The 17,251-nt window shown below is 37.3% G+C and overlaps 1 protein-coding gene across 2 annotated transcripts in view; it reads right to left on the reverse strand.

Annotated features, from left to right (window-relative positions):
• Nucleotides 1-10,790: 10,790 nt before the first annotated feature.
• LOC147077521 (uncharacterized) overlaps nt 10,791-17,251 on the reverse strand; it is a 30,624-nt gene continuing 24,163 nt past the window's right edge. For both annotated transcript variants that reach the window (XM_085940850.1, XM_085940849.1), the window contains exons 7-8: nt 16,470-16,616; nt 10,791-14,143 (exon numbers count right to left, since the gene is read on the reverse strand). In XM_085940850.1, coding sequence (XP_085796976.1) covers nt 11,843-14,143; nt 16,470-16,616 — 2,448 coding nt within the window. In that variant the 3' untranslated portion in view covers nt 10,791-11,842. The remainder of the gene's footprint in view (nt 14,144-16,469; nt 16,617-17,251) is intronic.

Raw genomic sequence — 17,251 nt, forward strand, 5'->3', positions numbered from 1 at the left:
CGCTAGGGCTGCCAAAACCCAAAGCATTATAGTAGCATTTTTATGTATAGATTTACATAGTAAATTTTTAATAAAGGAAATATGAGAAAAATTGTTAACTGGTGTTTCAAAGTGATGAATAGTTTTTAGACTAAAAACCATAAAAATAAAAAAAACACATTTATTTCTAGAAAATCGTTTTTTTTTGACAACCCTAAAGCCAGGGGAAGTGTAGGAACAAGTAGTTCACAAAACATAGCCTGACATTGGATACTCAAATAATTGATGTTTTAATATAAATATCGGAAATCGCACGTTACATTTGGCAAGCAGACTATATCACTATATTATTAAAAATATGAGGAACCAACCTCTACAATAATCGAAGTAATCAGCAAAAGTTCAGAGGTATTCCGAAAAAATCTCTTCAAACCGGACTCGAAAAAACGGTATTAACACAAACACGGCGAAAATAATGTCGGTTTAAAAATTGTGTTGTGACAGGACGAATATTATCTTTAAAATCGCCTTAGTGGCTTAAAGTGGTGCGATAGTAAAAACATGAGTTTTTAGTGTTTAATTGATTTAGGTGAAGTTAGGGACACTTGGCGAAGTTAGGGGGTTTTACGGTACTATTCAGTGAAGCAAAATGAATAAAATACATTTTGTGGAATAACATTGTGTGTGAAATTTTCATATACAACATTTTTCCACTAATTTACTATATTTTTTTGTAATAAATCCAAATTTAATTGCCTTTCTTCGCCACTTTACATTTAAAACTCTTAATAATTGTATGTTTATTGTATTTAAAATATAAAATGTAACAAAACATAACTGGTTTATTTTTTTCCATTTTTCTCAAAACAAGAATATTGTTGGATACAACGTTATTCCGGGCAACGGCTCAAATGTTGATGGATGAAAGAGATAATTTTAAGACTAAATATAAGTATTCATATAATAAATTTTGCCGCGCTTGTCGGCAACGTCCAAATTTCCACGCGCCTGCACCGGGATGGTCCTCGTGATTCGTCAAATCAAAAAACATCACGCGATAAAATTAGGCCAATCACGAGAGTCCTTTTTGTAGAATGGCGTGGGTACGCGAAGTTTGAAAAACAAAAAAAAGGTTAGTAAGCGTCCCTTTTCCAATAGTATAGGACCTGCGACTATAATCGTAAAAAACCCAGACATAAATTTGTGAAACTAAAAATCATAAGAAAATATAAGACACGTCACGAACACGAAAGACCGAGTTTTATTTGCACTCCAACCGTATATCGTTCCTTTTTTTTTGTGAATCCGGGGTTCGATGGACACCTGGGCTAGCCGCTGGAACCCCGGGTATCTCAGCTGGTTAGTTTTTAAAATCAATTTAACCCTATTAAACCCTTAATTAAACCCTGTCTAAGCCAAACCATAATGGTTACATGTAAGTTGTACGTACGCAGTTCATCGTGGGACACTTATTCGTGCACCGCAGTACGTGAAACATGAGTTCGTATAACATTTTATCCAGTGGCGCACCCAGGATTTATTATTGGAGGGGCCAAGTAGGAGGGTTAAATATAGTTTTCATGCAAATGAAAAAAAACCATTTAGTAGGATTTGAAAATTTTATTTACAGAACAAAATCAAGTTTTCTTTTCTTTTTACGAAGCTCTCGAATTACTTCAGCCGTGGTTACTTTAATACATTGGACGCTAAAGACGCGCCCAGCGCGTAACAATTAAGATGGTCATTCGATATAATTAGCATATTATTTAAATGTGGTAATTAAAAAGTAATTATCTAGTCAGCAGTCAATGTATTTTAATCTCTCTGTGTATATAAAGTAAGGCCAGTCCATTTAATTTTGACTACGTCATGGTATGTCACCTTATGTATACCTTATATAATGTTTGTTTTATGTATGTTTTTAAAAGGCGTAAGGTTAAAAATGATCTTTGACTGACGCATGTTGTGACGGGAAGTGTTTCACATACTTTAAAAGATTTTGGGGTAAATCGTTTTGTCGCATTTTGATATGGCATCAACTGCATTTCTGCATGGAGTGACTGCATTATGAATACGTATATTAATTAAGGCGCTAAGTACCAAAAACAAAAAAACTGACATTTTTATAGAAAAGTGTTCTACATACCATAGCCAATAACTTCAACTATGGTCTAAGTGCCTCAAGCAAGTCAAAAAAATACAGCAAAATATTTAAACCTGTCGACGTTGTAAGTCCGTTGGCCTGTTTTATTTATAATGGTGTAAATAGCACTACAGTGGTCAACCTCATTCAATATAAATTGGCTAACGATGGTGTGTTGACACTTGCGAGTTCTTAATACCTAAAATTATAGAAGCTGCCGTGATTGCTTCACACTGTAAAACCACATTTTTCAAAAGGTCTGCTTCATGAAATTTTACTGCAATGACTCGGTATTTTGTAACTACAGGCAATACTACTTTTTGGTACTTAGAGCCTTTCATTTTGATTTATCGAACTTTTTATACCATAATATCAATTCGGCATTTAAAATTGCAAGATTTGTAGAAGGCATACCACGGTCATAAAATTCGCACAGCTCACGAAATTCTTGCAATGCACTTTCGGTTGGAGCATCTTTTCCGTTTGGTAGAAGAGTTATAAACGGCTTCAGTACTTTGCGATGTCGCATGAAACGTTCATTTGAGCTGATTTAATATTTGGTCAATAAATGGAACAAAGATAGTTCTTCTGAAATACTCTTCTACCGAACCAGCTGGAACATTACACCTCAATGTTTGTTTCGATGTAGCTCGCCGCTTTAACATTAAAGTTATCGGCTTTTGCACACGCTTCATCGCAATTGCCAAATTCAAACTGTGTGATGCACAATGAACATATAAAACTTGTGGACAGTGACGTCCCGTGGGGGTAGGCAGATTGAGCGTCGCTTGGGGGCGGCAGTTACTCGAAGGCGGCAAATGGAGGAGAATCATTAGGTATATATATATAAATAGCTCCCTAAACTTAGTAATAATGGAAATGTCTTTCCATATTAAAAAATCAGCTCACTAGTTTGAAACAAAATGTATTAACACATTGATCGCCAACTAGTTTTACATAAAATAGTTAAAAAATGATTATTTGTCTCTAAGGTATTATTTGATAGGTAATGAAAGAATATAATGTTTGTTTTCATTTTGATGATTTTTTTACGTAAATATTGGTTTTTATGATGTGCCGGCCACATGTGTCCGTCGCGGCGCCAACAAGTTAATTTATTCTATTGCGCCGGGCCGGCCACTTCGCCGGTCACCTGTCCATATGTGTTGACGAGAGCATGGTGCCATTTCGCGGTCGAATTATATTTAGATTTAGATAGTATAATAAACAGAAAAGGCACAAATACGGAATAAAAGTTTTCAAATTGGGTAGTATAATACCTGGATACACATAAACTGGAAATATACGTATACATACCTTATAATCATTTTTTTTATTCTATTTTTTTATTATTTACATATTTTTTATAACTTACATTTTTATAATCTATTTAATTTTAATTTTTATATCAACAAAAACACATTTAAAATTTAAAAGGAAAACTTTTTTTTTCATTATGTACATTCTTTACATTAGTGAGCCTATATTTTGTGACTGGGAAGACATATTTTCAGGCCAAGTGGCAGTTATATACAGAAGGGCCATGCCGGTCACCGCGTATCGAAAAATGCACAGCGCGCGTGCCCGCCGGCGCTGTAGAACAACTCTACGCAGGTCTTCTTTGCCGGTCACCGGTGACCCCCATGGCCCCCTGAACGTAATCCAATGCCGGTCACCGGTGACCCCCATGGCGATCAACGTGTTAAGTAATTAACATACTGATACACCCCTGTTACAGGCGGGCTTCTCCCGGTGTAAAATAATCATTTAGTAGCTCAAGTCGAAACGTAACCCTGACCTCTAGAAACGGCTTCATAAAACATCTAATCTGATTCCTTGCTCAACCACGTAAGTATTTTTTTATTTATAAGTAAGGGCCTTCGTCCGGTGTGTGAAAATCACATATTGGGCGGAGGTGTAATTAAGATAAATTTAATTTAATTTAAAAAGTATAAATGATGATGGATGAAAGCGATAATTTTAAGACTAAATATACACAGTCGGAAGCCAACAGCGGTGGAGTGAGGTTGTACAACTTCGCTTGCGTATTCGGGTCGCTATTCGCCTGGTTACTCGCGAACGGTTATAAATACGGGATACAACAAAAATAATATTGTTTGTAAATGAATTTGACAATAAACTCAACATGTGTGGTCCCATGTGATTTTGACAATCAGTGCCAGTGCTTGAGAAAAAGTGAAAAATATTTATTGTTGCACGGATAGTGCACTTTGTGCGGGGAGTGCGTCAAACGCTGTGAAGCGAGGGGTTGTCCACACTGTTTTTTGTTCACACTGTTGCGCGAATTCCAAGACCGCGTGAACGGCAAAAGCAATAAAATGGAAAACACCACGATGGAAGTGAATGAAACCAAAAAAACGAAGAAGAAAAGAAACGATGATGAAGAGGAAGTGGTTGGAGAAAAAGAAGAAGAATGGCAGACGGTGACCTCTGGAAAAAAACCCAGAAGAGACTCTGGGGTCACTCCAAAGGGAAACCAAAACATCGTCATGATAGCGACGGGAAGTAAAATTCCATTAAAATTGAAAATAGCGCAGATGCTGCATAAGGCAGGAGTAAAAGTACAGAAAATTTACAATAAAAATTTAAAGACGTACATCCAAGTAGAAGACGAAAAAGAAGCAGATAAAGTGAAACAAGCTGGAGAACTCAAAGATCTCGGTTTTGTGACCAAAGAGAATGACTCCTGCTCTTATGGAGTAATAAGAAAAGTCGATATTGATATGGACTTCCAAGAACTGCAAATGGAAATCAAAAGTGATGCAAAAGTAATCAACCTTAAGAGGTTGACAAGAAAAGGTGATACAGGAGAGCTGACAAAGACCTCGTCAGTCAGTATTAAATTTGGGGAGAAAATATTGCCGAGAACAATTTACATATATGGAGTCTCTTTTGCTGTAGAACCGTATGTATTCAGGGTTATGCAATGCTACAAATGCTGGCGATATGGGCATATCGCGAACAATTGCGGACGTACAGTAGAAACGTGCCCTAAGTGTGGTGAAAACCACAAAACCTGCGAAAAAAATGAGGAAATTACGTGCATCAATTGCAAAGGTAACCACGCGGCAAACAGCCAAAAATGCCCAAAGTGGCAAGAGGAAAAGAATTGCAAAGAAGCAATGAAAAAAATGAACATACCTTTCAAGGAAGCAAAAAAAAATATGTTAAATAATAGCTATGCTGACATATTAAAACAAAAAAAAATCGTAGGAAGAGATGAAAGCGAAACAATTCAAAAAACTAAGGAAAACAAAAAGAAAGAAGAAGCGGTGGTAGAAGCTTCAGGCTCAACAATAATATCTACACGTAGTAGCGTAAAGCCTACAAAAAATAAGAAAAATTCAAAGGGGAAGACAGAGGTTAACGCGATGGGAGAAATTATGAAAGTCTTGCTGAAAGGGGGAGACTGGCAGCAGATCATTAAACAACTAATAATTAAAGCAGTGGACTGGGTATGCAAACAATTCAAAGAAGGACACTTAAAGGAAATTCTAGGGGAGGTTCTGGAGCAAAATGGATAATAAAAAACAAATTAGGATTTTACAATGGAATGCCAGAAGTATGAAGCAAAAAAAGGATGATATAGAACTCTACTTAATAAGACAAAAATTTCAATAGCATTAATCTCAGAGACTTGGCTGAGGTCTGAATTAGACTATCTTAAATTCAATGATTACACGATGTATCGAAAATACAGAAGGGATGGATACGGAGGAGAGCGATTCTGGTGCATAAAACACTGGCATCTAAAGAAGAAAGAAAGAAAGATGGAAGAGCTAGACAAAATAATTATAAAGCCATTTAACAGAATAGGAGTGAGGACCTGATCGAAGGATCCCCTTCTAGAAGAGAAGAGGCGATATGACAGCGAGTCGCAGTCAAAGCCTCGGTAAAATCACAAAAAAAAAAAAAAAAAGACTAAATATAAGTATTTAAATATAATAAATTTTGCCGCGCATTGTGCGTGAAATCCTCGCGCGCCGGCGCCAGGGTCAGGCTCGTGATTCGCCGAATCAAAGATCACGCGATAAAATTTGGCCAATCACGAGAGTCCTTTTTGCTGGACGGCGTCGGTACGCGAAATTTAAAAAGAAAAAAAAAATTAGTAAGCGTCCCCTTTCCGATAGGATAGGACCTGCGAAACTTATTGTTAAAACAAAATATGTAAACGTTTAAAGAAAATGTAAAATATAAGAAGACCACGTTACGAGCACGAAAGACCGTGTTTTATTTATACTCCAACCGTTTGAATTTCTTTTTTTTGTGAATCCGGGGTTCGATGGACTAGCCGCTGGAACCCCGGGGATCTCAATACCTACAAGGTTTAACAGGATTATATTTTTTATCATGTTCGCGATGTCTAGTTTACTTCCGTTGGCCATGGAGGTCACGTCCTTGATGACCAGCAATGACACGTGCAGATTTTTTAATTCTAGGTAGGTACATACTTGCCTAATTTTAAATTTTCCCAATATTTTTGCCATTTACGAATTTTGGAAGTTGCCAGGTGTATTTTTAAATATATCTGAAACCTAGGACTCACAATATTTCTATTGAAGCAGGGATAGCATTTAAATAGATTTAGTGGTATATATTTTGTCGGTAATGTATATATATAACACATTTCTTAGATATTTTAGTCATGAAAGGATAAAGAAAAATACTGTATAAAAAATAAGGCGGCCTTTTTTCGCTGCCTAGGGGCGGCATTTTATCTAGGGACGTCACTGCTTGTGGATATATGAGATTGGACACCATTAAACTTCCCGCTCATCGGTATGACACCGTCGTAACCTTATCCATGTAAATATGACATATCGATTCCATAATTATGGAAACTTTCCAATATTTTGTCAGATAAGCTTTCTCCTGTAGTGCTTGTTACAAGAATAAATTGAATGAATTATTCACAAATTTTGTTGTTATTTCCATCGTCTATGTATCTAATACAGAAAGAAAATTGTTGCGTTGTCGAAATGTCACAAGTTTCGTCGGCAAGGATTGAAAAACATTTTTATTAAATTGGAGGCATAGTGGCGGTAACCGTTGAGCGTGTCATCAGCGACTGGCGGATTGGAAGTGTTATGAACTATTAGCAGCAACCATGCTGGACATGTGCACCTAGCATGCTAAACCATTACTCAAATAATATCGGCTGCGCTACCCGCTTGGTCTAGAGCAGTGTTTCTTAACCTATTCGAAGTCACGGTGCACTTTTGATCATAAGAAAAAAAAGCGATGCACCAAAATCAATCGTTTTTTCCTTGAATGCTTGTGTTAATAAGTACTTAATTAAAAGTATCTGCTAAATATGCCATTTTAGCACACCAATCATCATCATTCTGAAGACGTTTTACAAAATCATCCATACTTTGTTATCCATCCTTAATTTTGGAAAAAGATTAACAATTCATTCTTAAGTTCGATGAATTGGCATAAAATTTTACCCCTAGATAACCATCTAACTTCAGTGTGAAAAAGCAAACATTCGTACTTAGCTTCCACAGACATGCAAAGTTTTTTTAAAAATGCCTGTTGAAAGTGAAGTGAAATAGAATTAAAAACATCTTGTCATGTTGTACGCTCGGTGAGTCTTTTGCAGCATAGATATTGATCCACTATTTTGTTTTCATTTATGAAACGAAAACCTGTGAGGCCAACAGAAAATGCGTGCGATAGATTCGGCAACATCGAAATCACATTGGATCTTTCATCGGTTTTCATTATTTCGCGGATTTTCCTACTTTTATCATTATTTTCGCGGTGCACTTGCAACAAGCCAGCGGTGCACCGATTAAGAACCACTGGTCTAGAGCTACAATATTTATGCCGAATTCCACCGAAAAACTGTTTTTTTAATTTACACCACTACCGACCATTCGTTTCTCTTGCGGTCCTTTCGCGTGATGCCCAACATACACCTCTCCATGCCTCGCTGTGCGACTCTTAGCCTTTGGACATCTCTCGTGTTGAGGGTAGCACACATTGGTTGAACACCCTACACTTAATACATAATGGTAGTGAGAAACCCGGGGTTCCAGCGGCTAGCTCAGGTGTCCATCGAACCCCGGATTCACAAAAAAAAGTACGATATATTTGAGGGTGGAATTAAATAAAACCACGTCTGTCTCGTGTAACTTGGTATTCCTTATATTTTACACTTTCTTTACATGTTTAGGTTTTTTTACAATTAGTTACGCAGGTCCATATATGTCGGAAAGTGGACGCTTACTAACTTCTTTTTATTTTTTTAAACTTCGCGTACCGACGCCGTCCAGCAAAAACGACTCTCGTGATTGGCCAAATTTTATCGCATGATCTTTGATTCGGCGAATCACGAGCCTGACCCTGGCGCCGGCGCGCGAGTATTTCACGCACAATGCGCGGCAAAATTTATTATATTTAAATACTTATATTTAGTCTTAAAATTATCGCTTTCATCCATCATCATTTATACTTTTTAAATTAAATTAAATTTATCTTAATTACACCTCCGCCCAATATGCGATTTTCACACACCGGACGAAGGCCCTTACTTATAAATAAAAAAATACTTACGTGGTTGAGCAAGGAATCAGATTAGATGTTTTATGAAGCCGTTTCTAGAGGTCAGGGTTACGTTTCGACTTGAGCTACTAAATGATTATTTTACACCGGGAGAAGCCCGCCTGTAACAGGGGTGTATCAGTAGGTCACTCTTGAAGATACTATTCAGACGTCCGAAAGCACTCCATCCCAGCTTTGTTCTTCGAGCAATTTCATCGTGCATGCTTCCGTCTATGGACACCTGCTGTCCGAGATAGACGTAGCTGCTGACTTGCTCGAGTTGGGTTAATACAGATAATCGCAGGGTCCGAAAAACAGTTCCTCTATAATATATCTAAAGTGCATAATTTTAGATATTTTATAGATAAACGAATATTTTTTGATTATATTATTGGCTTGGCTATATACTATGGCTTGGATTAGGCAGGGTTTAATTGAATTTTAAAAAACAAACAAACACTATCTACATATTGGTTACATGTAAATTGTAAGTAAAACAATGTCACATGTCACAGTTCGCCGTGAGCTTTCTTATCGGAAACAAATGTCCGTATACTATACGGTCTCCAATTTTCTTAAGATTCAATATGAACATTATATTATCTACAGATACGACTATGTTAACATATTCTCAGATAGCCAATACAGTCTGGTAGCTCTCCAAAACCCATCATCCACACACCCACTTGTAAGAGACATTTTAACACTATCAACACAGGTTCGAATGATAGGAACAAACCCTAGATTCTAGATAAGAAGTCACACAGGGATAGCCGGAAACGAGGAAGCTGATAAATACGCTAAACAAGCCACAACAGATAAAAGACCTTTAACCTACACACAATTCCTCCTCACTTTACGCAAAACAAAAACTAAACGAAGACACAATAGAGCTATGGAACCACAGATACACAACATCCGCCACAGGATCAATAACACAGAAATTTATTCCAAACTTAAACTCTGCCATCACTCATGCCAGGAACATAAAAATATCGCACAAACTCACACAGATACTAACAGGCCACGGAGCGGTGCGAGTTTATCTAAAAAGATTTAAATTGAGGGATGATGACTGTTGTCCATGTGACGGCAACACATCTCAAACTGTGTGGCGTGTCATCAACAACTGCCCTATACTAGAAAGGGAGCGATGGACTCTCAGGACTCGGTGTAGACAGCATAATCATGAAATTGACCTCCAAAAGCCTCACGAACAATAGAACAACACAAGAACACTACACAAAATATTTAATCCTGGCCATAAAGAAAATTGAAGATATAAATGGAGGAACCTAATTAGCCCCACATCAATGCAACTAACCCACCTAACCACCTTGTACGAAAAAGCAAGGGCATGGTTATTAATATAAAAAAAAAAAAAAAGAACATTAATTAAATTTTCATAGCTGATTTTGGCAAAATTTGTTTTCTGCTGGCTTCCTGTAAAGTGTAAACCGACAAGAACCATGTTTTATTTAGACATGTATTTTATATCAGTACTATACGACTCAAAGTGGTTAGACGGTCTTTAATATACGGCAATATATTTCCGATACAACATTTCACAGTGAAGTGTAATACGGCGAACTGCAAATGTACAAGTTTCCGGACACGCTGCACATTGTAGTCTTAGTTCAATGAAAACAAATACAATTAACTGACAAAGTTTAGTGTGCATTATTTATGTCGGATCTTAACAGCCTATCTCCACCCTTCGTTACTGTTCTATTGTATCTCATGTCTATTTAATGAATAGGTACTCTAAAATATACTCTGAAAAAATTCATAAACATGAAACAAGTTGACGAGGATATATTCACGATACAGCCACGTCTCGAAAGCCTCCAATCTCCTGTAGGTACGTTCCTCATGAATTCAGCCATAAAAATCAAACACAGATGCGGGCCTCCACATTTACACAGTTCGTGCAATGAGCAACTAGCTAGTTAGAATATCTTTCTTCTTTGGCCCTATACTGCCGTACTAAGCATAGAGGCCGTATCTGCATTTAAGGCAAGTGGGAGATCTGAGCTTTCATATTATTTTATTTTTCCTGCTAAAACTGGGGAACTTTTTATTTATTTTATTTGCCTTTAATAGTTAATTTTGGTTTAAGATTTGTTTACATACCGTAAATATTTGATTTATGTCATTATAATTATTAATATTATGTATTGATATTAGCCGTATATATGTCAGATACGGCTAATATCCCTTAGTAAATGATAGTTACAACCGAATCGCTTAGTATTTATCGAGTTTTTTTCTCAAACTCCGTAGATACGGCTATTAAAACCCTTGATTTCTCCGTAACTATAGTAGTTACAGCTTGGATTTATTCGCCGATCTTATACAAAAACTCTGCAGAATCTAAATATCTAAAAACATGAAAATACCTAAATACGTCAGTTACGGCCTCTGTGCTTAGTACGGCAGTATACCCGCCAATTAGTTGGAGCATATGGACACCACAAGGCGCCTCCAAGAATCTTTTTCGCTCGCCAGTCTTCTTGCTTCATTCCAGATCAAATCAGCATCTTGTAGGTCCACTGTATACACACTATAGATAGTATTTAGCGGCCTTCCGAGACGCCGGGTTCTTGAAGAACAGGCAAGCCAGGTTGAGGTTCTCTTCTGGCATCCGCAGCATGTGCAGCATCGCCTCTTCACTCTCAGCATAATGAGAGGCTGCTTGATGCGTTCTCTTATCTCCTCGTTGCACCTAAAGTCATACCCAGTATCCGTCGCAAACATCTGTTTTCGAAGCTCAGTATACGGTTGCTTTGAGCCTTCGTAAGGTGTCATGATTCGCTACCATAAAGCAGCACCGTTAGAATGCAAACGTTGAATAGGCGGCATTTGGTTTTGACCGAGTACAATCGTGAGTCCCAGACCCTCCGTATCAAGTTGAATGTTGCTCCAGCCATTCCTATTCGGATAGCGAGCTCTCTCTGCAAATTACCATCTATTTATCAGGTATTTGAAGCTTTCAATGTTTTGCCTGTCGCTAATTAGAGGGAAATCTGGATCAGGGCAGGTGCTATTACACAAAACGTTGGTTTGAAAATCAACGCAAAGATGAATTGTCATGCAACCTGTCGATAGTCTTTCATTTATAATGTCTTCATATCTTTAGGCTCCTTTAGTTTAATCGGCACCTTTATTTTCAAGTCTATGTGACTTTGCATTATGTTTCTTTAAAACGCTCCTCGACATACAAGTAAAATCGCAATAGGAGCATTCATACAAATGCCCTTTGCCGTGCAAGGATATAACGTGCTCCCGGAGATTTGACCGCCATTTCGTCTTGAACGAACATATATCGCAGCTGTACTGCTTCGAGTCGTCATGCACCAACTTGTGATTCCTCAAATTGCTCGGATCCCTGAACTCCTTACCGCAAAAATCGCACAGGTATTTCTTCACTCCCGTATGCTTCGTCATGTGAATCTTCAGCCGAGTCTTGGCCGTGGTTCTGTAACCGCATTCGCCGCATTTCAACGGTTTTTCTCCGGTGTGCATCATCTGGTGAATTTGAAACTGGTTTTTGTACACGCACTTGAACGAGCAGAACTCGCAGTGATAGTCGTAATCCATCCCGTGCACTTTGACGCGGTGCAGTTTCAATGCGTTGTAATTAACGCACCAAACGTCGCATAGTTTACACTGGGATTTTCGCGATTTATGCTTAGTCGACTTGTGAATGCGCATCATAGACGATTTCGGACATAAATAATCACATTCATCACAATTTAACATGTTTACATCCGAATGTACACTATCATAATGCAAACTTAACTCAACCAAATTATTATATTTATAATTACATATATCACATTTTTTTGGTTTTGGTTCGTTATCTAAGCCATGTTTTTTTGATTTATGTGATGTTAATGAAGCCATTTCTATACATTTATAATTGCATAAATCGCATTTGAATCTCTTCTCAGAGTTATGCGTGAACAGATGTGTTTTCAGATTGCTCGATCTGTTAAATTTGGCGTCGCACATGTGACAAGGGAAAGGCTTTTCGTCCGTGTGAATAATCGCATGTTTCTTTAACGACAAGTGAGAATTAGTTTTAAACCGACAAACGTCGCACTTGAAAGTGTATTCCCCCGTATGCTTCATATTGTGCGCTTTCAAAAAATACTTTTTACGACAAGTAAACGGACATTTCGTGCAAGAAAACAGAACGACTTCCTTGTGATTCTTCGTATGAGACGCGAATCTTTCGCTATGCCAAGTCGAGTAAAAACACAATTTACATTTATACGCTTTCAAGCCGGCGTGCGATAACTTATGCAGTTCGTAATCCTTTTCAAATTTCGCCTTGTAGTCGCATACGTCGCATTTGAACTTATCTTCAATAACATCGTTAAAAACTTTGTTATTCGACAAATGACCTGTCAGCCTGCATTGATAAAAGCATTTATCGCAAACAAACCGCCGGAAACCCGTTCCGGTTTGCCTGAACATTATAATATCGGTAAAGATTTGCCGGCAACCATCCGGACACTTTAATTTGCAATTCGTATCTGAAAGATTTTTTTGACGCATTAAATCATAATTCGAATTTGCTGCAGAATTCTTTACAAGCCTATTATCATTACAAATTTTTTCCATTCTCTTAAACGTGACAATTATTTCATATTTTGTAGCATGAACAACGTGTGTTTCATTCTCTTCAACAAGCGTTTCTTGAAAAATTCTCACCTCGCATTTTAATATCGGACTACTCCTAGGTTTTTTAACATTTAAACTTTTATTCGTCGACTTTTCAATACAATCAATATTCGATTTCTTATTTAATCCTCGATTCGAATTACGAATTACAGATTTCTTATCGCTTCTGACACCATCAGCAATTTTTTTATTGTCAATCGGTGCAATATTATTGCAGTGGTATCTCATGTGTTTATCACGTGTATCCCGACAATCGTAAACGTTGCTGCAAACGTCGCACACGAAATATTTTTCAAAATGTTCTACTTTGCCCATAACCACGTCCGCAATTTTGTGCGTGCCGTTAAGAATCTCCCGTTTAATATTACTTTCGACAATATTAATTGCGTCGTCAATACGGGTGTCATATATAATATCTCCGTCGTAATCCATATTCCAATTCAAATCAGGCACGCTGATATCTTCATCTTGTAAATGGTGTTTGGAATCCCCCGCGGACAGACTGTATTTGAAATCAGCCGCATCGTCACAAAACTGTTCGTAATAATTCATAATTTCATTACAGTTTTGATTGTTTAAATCGTAACTTCTCGATGTTATCGAATTGTCCTCAATCTTTATGGCCTGCAGGGCGCCCTCCGAAGATGGAACGGATTCATTACATTCATCGGATCCACCGTATACTTGTCCACTTCCATATTTATCGTACTCTTCAGAGGGCATGTCAACATCGAGCCCGTACACCTCTTCCGTGGTCAAAGTCTGAAAAATAACATGAATTCAATTAGTATTTGGTTATGTGTAAGGGGTCATCCATAGATGACATCACATTATGAAATTTTCAGCATTGTTTGACCTCTCTCTCCTCTATCGTCACAAAATCTTTTACCCTCCCGTCTAAAAATGATCAAGTCAGTTTAGTAGGTATTATATTAGTAATATTTAATTTTTTTTAAAATGATTTTTTATTTTGGGCATAACGACATACATGGACAACCCCTAAATATCGCATGTATATCGTCGGTGTTATGTAAAAGGGCGAATCAACCATTTTGGCGAACTCGAGACTTTAATGAAAAATGAATATGTACCTCCACAGGAAAGTACTTAAAAACAATAATCGGTAGGGCGAATATCCACTTAGTGTTACGGATAAAAAGCCAATGTGACATATTACTCCTTTTAAAATATTATATTCTTTTTCTTGGTTGTACACTCATGGCGCAGGATCGTGACCACTTTTTAATTTGCCGTGCTTTGAGCGACCAAGACTTTCCATCCTTCTCGGTCTTCCGCTTCTCGTAGGGCAGAATTGAGCGTAGTTATACACAAAGCAGCCAAGCCACAATTTTGATAAAAATGAGTTATTGTGATTTCCATAATCTCACACGTTTGTTTTATGATCTGCACAAATCAGCCAAGCTGCCGTCATACAAAAATCTCATATAAATGCGTTTTAAAGATTTTACAAATAGCAGAATACGACTTTTTCGATCTGCATAAAGCAACCAAGCTGCTGTCATACAAAAATGTCATATAAATGCGTTTTAAAAATATGCCATTTTCGAATTGCATAAAGCAACCATATGATTATATTATGTACCTAATCATTAAATCCTAACTGTGTTAGGTGTGTTTTTCTACATTCAATTAATAAAAATTATTTTTTCAATTACATTATATGTTTTTCATTTTATTATATATGAAATATATAATATAATTTAATATATAGATTTTTCATATAAAAAATAGTGCCAGGCAGGTAAATATTAATGTATAATTTACAAGTTTTTAGAATTATTTTCAGAACTATGAAATTCCCATAATACTTGAGTAACTTAGAAGGTTTTTTTTAAAGAAAATAGATGCAAAAATAACGATTTTTCTCACAAAAATAAGAGTTGGCTGCATTCAAGAATGAACATTCTAAAAAAACGGTTTTGCACAAAACAGCCTGGACTGCTAAAACGCCATAATTTCATAATTTTATGCTTTTATCTTTTGAAAAGTTACACAAAATCAATATAATATATATCATTCAAATTGTATAAACAGTATACACGGGCTTTGTGGATTTAAAGAAACACACTTTATATTATAAAAGTGCTTCTATCTCTGATTGAGGTTGTTGTGGAATGGCTGCTTTGCATATAACTACGCTCAATTATTAATGGTGCCCCCAGTCAGCTCTTTTACTTAGTCGCTCCAGCGCGCAGGCGCTCTTCCTTTGCTTCGCCTTCGCTGGAGGCCACCCAAAACCATCAGTCTCTCCAGGATGTCTGGTTCACGCCGGACAATATGTCCAAAAAACTGCAGAATGCGTCTTAGACATATTGTTGAGAGCCGTTCCTTTATCTGCAGTCTTTGGATGATTAACTAATTCGTCCTGTGTTCCGTTCAAGAAATACGAAGCATTCGGCGCCAACACATCTCAAAGGCATTGATTGCCTTCCGCTCCCTTGCCATCAGGGTCCATGACTTGACTCCGTATAAAAATATAGAGAACACTAATGTTTGCACAAGCATCAATTTTGTGGCAATCGAAATTCCCCGATCCTTCCATATGGCGGTAAGATGTTTCGCTTCGCATCCGCCCTTTCCACTGATGGTCGATCCCAGATATACAAACTCGTTGATTGTTTCGAGGTTTTAGAGTGTACTTGCTGTTGGTAGAAGGTTAGCCCGATCAACAACCATTAACTTATTCCTATTACTAAGTAGGCCGTAATTGCGACTCTCTTCCTCTAACCGGCGTAGCAGCTCTGTGAGTTTTCTTTCATCAGCAGCGATTAGTGTGGTATCGCCTGCGAATCTTAAGTTGTTTATTTTCTGACCACCTTTATTATAAACAATTTATTATAAAAGACATTTATAATCATCTACAAGTAATCAATAAATAAATCTCAAAAGTTAAAAACCCTCTTCCTGTAAAATAGCATTTTGGTTAATACGCCCTTTTTACAAAACACTGACGATATGTTGTGGCCGAAGGAAGAAATAAAAATATGTTAGCTTCCGCGTTTTGTATCAGTCACTAGATATTTCCACGCCATACGAGTGAATGAATAAATTACAAGAAACGACTCACCAAGGCGTAGGTATGATCGTGTATCACCGCGGTCGAGTATTCCCCACTCTCTCCAGTGTCGCCGCCGTGGGAAAATAATTCCCCGTATTTTAACACTTTTTCGGGGTTCATTTCTGTGTTTATTTCCACCTCCAGTGTGTAGTCAGGCTGCAAAAAATTAAAAATAATAATAACCTACTTCAATTCTTTTTTTTTATGTTTTCTCGTTGGGTGTAGCATATAGGAACAACGGGTACCATCGACAGACTCCTTACTAAGCGATAATTGAGCGGATACCTAGAAAAATGCCACTACGAAGAAAACATGGTATGAGGCCATACAAATTTCGCGAGCTATCTCGTCCGACTCTAAATTTAAATTACTAGCCACTGTCAATTGATTTGCATAATCTAAAAAATTAAACACACAGTGACATCTGTTTGAATAAGTATGAAATACTAAGCAACAAATTACCCGTATTACAGCGATTGTAGTAAGAGCTTTGCTCTACATTCAACGTGTGTCGTTAAAAATCTTCGGCCTGTCAGATACTGCCATAGTACATAATATCATGAGGCATAGAAAAGGTTTACATTTACCGTGACATGATAACTATAATTTTTTGTATAACCAATGGTTGCACCGAATTGTGGTGGCCGTAATCCTTACCTCCCACCTCCCTCAAATCCCAGTATTATTGTCACAAGACCAGACAATTAGCAATTACGGGTCATTGTAGACCGTGATGCAAATAACATGGAGTTAGCTCGAATGACATCAAGTAAGCGGTTGTGTTGCAGACT

This window comes from Rhyacophila brunnea, unplaced genomic scaffold (genome assembly GCF_057557595.1).
Source record: "Rhyacophila brunnea isolate RB1 unplaced genomic scaffold, BYU_Rbru_1.0 scaffold_13, whole genome shotgun sequence".
Lineage (NCBI taxonomy): Eukaryota > Metazoa > Arthropoda > Insecta > Trichoptera > Rhyacophilidae > Rhyacophila > Rhyacophila brunnea.